The following is a 5260-nucleotide window of genomic DNA, read 5'->3' on the forward strand; positions in this document are numbered from 1 at the left end:
TCCGCTGCACCAGATCCCCCAGACCTGCCAATGACGACAGAGAGAGGAGGAGGAGGAGGAGAAGGAGGAGGAGGAAAAAGACAGGGTGGAGAAAGAGGAGCCTGGAGAGAGACAGTTGCATGGACTCACCGAGTGTCATTATCAGCACTTTTATTATTGGGGGACATGGTGGCTAGAGCGGTGGAGGGATTGCACAACTGCCCAGTTCAATCCACTCTGGAGCGACCCTAAAATTAGGACCCGGAAGAAAGATTGTCCTAGGACATATTTGGGATGGACAGGCTCCATATGCACACAGGTCCCCTGTAGTGCCCCTTGAGCTGCAGTGTTGGGGAGGTCTTTAATGGCTCTTACTTGGGAGGAGGCGTGATTTCCATGCTCGAGCGTCTTGGTTCCCCACCCCCTCAGCAGTAGCCAGTGCGCGCCACCACCTGAGCCTGGCAAGAGCTGGGGCGCACGCAGTCCTCAGCCTGCTTCTTTCCGCGTCTGAAGAGACTTGGCTCAAAGCGGGTCTGCCCGACACCCCCAACCTAACCCCTAACGGGAGAACTCTTCTACTTTATTTGTTTGAAAAATCCGGGCCATCCCTTTATTTATCTGAGTCTCCCCAGAGGAGGCCAGGGGAAGGGGAAGGGGGAGAGCCCGTTTGGCCCGCCGAGCTGAGGGAGGGGGAGTATGCTGAGAGGAGGGGACTGGGTGTAGCCTGGAATTCTCTGTCCTCGTGTTCCAGGCTGGCGCGCAGAGTCTACTGGCGCTAGCGCCACCACCACCACCGCTCCCCGCGCCATCCCGTCGTTGGCTTTGGGGATCCGGTGAGTGGGGTCATGACGCGCCGCGGGGGCCGCTCCCAGCCCCGCCCGCGCTGAGCGGGAACGCGGCAGTGTCGCGTGTCGCCCCCCGGGCCGGGAGGCGGCGGGGGGTGGGGAGGTCGCCCCGGTTAGGGCGGGGTGGGGGCGGCGCGGAGGCCGCCAAGCTGGGGGGCTCTCCGGGCAGGCGCGGCAGCGGGCAGGAGGGCGTGTCTCCAGCCGGAGGGGTCCCTCCCGAGGCGCGGCGCGGGACTCCCCGATGGTGGTGCCGCCGCTCCTGGAGAGCTCAGGGTCTTGCCGCCGCCGTCGCCGCCGCTGCGGGCGCCACCACCACCACCACCACCACCACCACCACCACCACCGCCGCCGCCGCCGCCGCCACCGTCGCCCGAGCCCGCGCCGAGCGTGCGCCTCGCCCTCCTCCCGCGCCCGCTCTGCTCTAGGATGCTGCGGCAGGTTCTGCACAGGGGCTTGAGGACGTGTTTCTCCCGGCTTGGCCACTTCATTGCCAGTCACCCGGTCTTCTTTGCTTCGGCGCCGGTGCTCATCTCCATCCTGCTCGGCGCCAGCTTTAGCCGCTACCAGGTCGAAGAGAGCGTGGAGCACCTGCTGGCGCCCCAGCACAGCCTAGCCAAGATCGAGCGCAACCTAGTCAACAGCCTCTTCCCGGTCAACCGCTCCAAGCACCGGCTCTACTCGGACCTGCAGACCCCTGGGCGCTACGGCCGGGTCATTGTCACCTCCTACCAGAAAGCCAACATGCTAGACCAGCATCACACGGACTTGATCTTAAAGGTGAGACCAGGGTGGGTTCTGGCAGCCCCTGGCAGTGGGGCTGCTTTGGCTGGGCTGGTTCCGCGAGGGGTCCCGGCTCAGAAAGCCACCTCTACCGTCCCAGGCAGTGTCTCCCACAGGGGCTTCTCTGCACTGCGCGCCCCTGGGCAGCAGCCTGGAGTTTCAGAGGCTCCGAAGCAGTAAACGTTCGGGTCTGGGTCCTGGCTGGGCCCTGCCCTCCCGCCTCTGCCGTAACCCCGCAGCTGCTGCAACAGTTGGGGCGGCGGCGGCCACGATGCTTTAGTGCGCTTGTTTTGGTCGCAGTGGGCTTGGGGGCAGGGAGGCTTTGGGTTAACCGGGCCAAGAAGAAGCAAAACAGGAGAATACATTCAAGAAAGTCCCGTTACTTGAGACTAAAATACTATTCTGGAGGAGGGAGGGGAGGTTCAAAGACACCATTCTCTGTTCCCGTTTTTTCTTCTCTTTTCCTCTAGTCGCTGCACCCGAACTGTTTTTGGATAGGTCGCTGTGGGTAGTAGGTAAGGGACAGAGGAGTGTGAGTTGACATGGTGAGGAAAATAACACCTACCACCCCCAACCAAAGTGCGGTTCCTGGGGAGGACTGGGGCAGCCACCAGCCCACTCTTCCTGGAGCAAGGTAGCCATGTCTGTATTTGAGAGTAGGAAATGGTGCTTGTAAGTCACAGTTATTTCATCTTTCACAGCACTTTCAATCCATGTAAACGCAACTTCTTTGGGGAAAGACAGAACAGGTTGATATACTTTTGTTGGGGTTTATTTGAACGTGTGGGTGAGGAGCAGATCCAAAGCCCAGAGATTAGGAGCCAGGATGTGACCCTGAGAAGAAAACAGAACAGAAACCATTGCGCCATCAGCCCGAGGAGGTGGGAATTAGCTGTGAAAAGTGAGGTTAACGGTAATAACTTTCAAGAAGTTCCTAAGAAAAGCCGAGGAGTGAGGACTGGAAATGGAAAAATGGAGAGATCATAGGAGATAAAAAGGAAAAATAAATGAAAAGCGAGAGTGTTCCGTCTGAATCTAGGTGGAGACTATGGGGTTTGTTTACTTCAGCTTTTGTTGGGGGGGGGGCGGGGCAGGACCCAGTCCCAGATGAGATGCTGAAGAAATGGAAAGTGCTAATTTCCTGTGGGTTCTCTGGGTCTGGTGGAAGGTTAGATTCCTCCTATTCCCAAAGGGAGTCTCCTAGTGAACCTGGGGAACTCTTTACTCTGTCGCTTCCTCTCCAGGTAACCCTGCCTCCCTAGATAGAAGCCTATTTTCCTCTATTGTTTCCCTCTGTTTGTTGACGTGCTATCCACCAGCAATTAGTCAAGAGGGAATCTGGCTGGAAACTGACTGGAAGTAGAACATTCTCACATTGAGCGGCTTGTGGTAGTTTTTTTAATGGCACACAAATCACTAGGCATATTCACTTATGCTCCCCCTACCTTCCCGAGGTTGTTTTTCAACATCAAAGTGGGTTTCCCCCCAATATTTCAGAGCATCTATTGAGACACAGATAAATGCTGTTAGGAATGCTTTATCAAGAGTGTGTGTAGTTGAATTGTCGGCAGGCAAGTCTGAGCATTTGGAAATGCTTCATATTTTCGTAGATGATCTACTAAGTTGTTTCTCCTTGGATTTTCCCCTCTGAGATGTTTCCGTTGGCTCTTTTTTTTTTTCTCCCTCTTTAACACAATAGCATGCCACTGTGACAGGCAGTCACTAGTTACATTCACTGTCAAGGTTAATGAGACATCAACAGGCAAATCAGATATTTTTGTAATTTTGCTCTTTCTGTTTGGTTTTAATCAGTTCAAGGAAAAAAAAGGGGGGGCATATTATAAAAAGGCTGGGACTGAAGAGAAAGAAGCTTGTTTTGCCTACATGTCAAAGGACAGTCTGGAAGTCAGTGGACTGTTTCAAAAACATGAGACGATTTTTCATGGTTTAGATATATGGGTAAAAACAAAGCAAAGTCAAATAGTGGTCAGAAACTCATTTCCAAATGATAGCTCTCCAGTCAATTAGTGTGTATAGTTTATAACAATGCATACTTATGAAACATAGGGAATGCCTTTGATCTTTAAATTGGATATCCATTTTATTTTTTATACACTCAACTCAGCCCCTAGTTTTTTTAGGTAAGGAGCAGGGGGGTAGAAAAAAAATGGTTCTTCAGTTGTCATGGCAATGTAAAGTGTGGGAGTGAACTGCCCCCCCTTTCCATTTAGAGACATAGTGACTTGTCCTTTGCAAAAGATATTGGGAATGAAAGTGTTACTGTTAGTGCTACTACTGGTGTGAGTCCAATATTTTGTTATTAGCACCAAGGACAACACCACAGATATTCAACACTGTAGACCACACCTAACAGCCCCTGGAAATTTGAAGTTAAATGAGTGGGCAGAGCTTGAGTAGGGCTTGAGTTTTCTGGGTGCTGCCAAACTGGAGGAAGCAACTTGGAGGACTGCATAATGCACTTCAAGTGTTATGGTTTCCTTTGCATAATACTATTCAATGAAAAATACTGTTCTTCATATATTAAAACTGCTACTTGTTGATAAAAAATTACATACTAAAGATACTTGTGACAAAAAGGTCGACTTTTTATAATGTAGTTAAAAGAATAACAGGGAATGGTCTGCTTGAAAATATCATTGATTTTGTTTCAAAGGTACTTTCTCAAATTTGTGAAAAGTGATGTGATTATTTTACTGTGAGCCTATAGTAAATAATTTGACCCCATACTGTGTGGGAGATGATGTTCTCCGGCAATATTTTTCTCTGAAGGCTGCAAGGCAAGGTTATAATTTTATACAGAAGTGGTTGGACTCTAATGATGCTAAGAAGGCCTCAACAGTTTTGAACCCTTTTAAATAAATACTGATCTTCAAAAGTTTTTATTTCACTACAAAATTAAATTTAACTCCTTATATTGTCAACATAAAAACAATGATATTCATCTCGGCAACTTTCAAAGAAGGGCCTATATTGATAAATGTTTTCATGATTATATAAGAAGACTTTTAAGAAATTCCCATTGTTAATTGATCCAGGCTACGGCCAAGAAAATACTGGATTTATCATGCAATCATTCATGTAGAGAGAATAATTGGCATATCTGACATCTCAGGGTATTCTGAACATCTTTGGGCCACTTACAAATTAAAAGCATATTCTATGTATAAATATATTGAAAGAGAGTACTGTTACCCCATCTTACAAGTGGGCATGATACTCTTTGGAAGTTAACTGACTTATCCATGAAGAAATACAGAGATAGAACTGGAACACAGATTTGAATTCATATCCTAGTGTGATTTTTCACAATATTGCTTTCCCTTTAACTGTCTTTCAAATTATTAACTACTTGAATGACATTATTTAAATGAAGTATATTTGACCAAAGTCTTATTTATATGCCCTCTTATACTGTTGATTTAATTGGATAATAAGGTTATTTTCTTGGCCATTTTTTCTAATATCAATGGATATATTTATATTTACATTAACATTTACATTTATACATATGTATTTATTAACTTAGCCATGTATACGTGTATATATATAGGTATATTTTTCCTAAATACCCAAAGCAAAACATTACTTTTAATTATCAATATATTGTATGCACTCACTAATAAGTGGTTATTAAC

General features: G+C 48.0%; 1 protein-coding gene across 1 annotated transcript in view; it reads left to right on the forward strand.

Moving 5' to 3' along the window:
* The first annotated feature begins 1250 nt into the window (after positions 1-1250).
* The window catches only part of Ptchd1 (patched domain containing 1), a 53654-nt gene continuing 49644 nt past the window's right edge, over positions 1251-5260 (forward strand). The window contains exon 1 of the mRNA XM_052171150.1: positions 1251-1601. Within this exon, the coding sequence (XP_052027110.1) occupies positions 1251-1601 (351 nt within the window). The remainder of the gene's footprint in view (positions 1602-5260) is intronic.

The sequence above is a fragment of the Apodemus sylvaticus genome, chromosome X, assembly GCF_947179515.1.
Source record: "Apodemus sylvaticus chromosome X, mApoSyl1.1, whole genome shotgun sequence".
In the NCBI taxonomy this organism is placed as follows: domain Eukaryota; kingdom Metazoa; phylum Chordata; class Mammalia; order Rodentia; family Muridae; genus Apodemus; species Apodemus sylvaticus.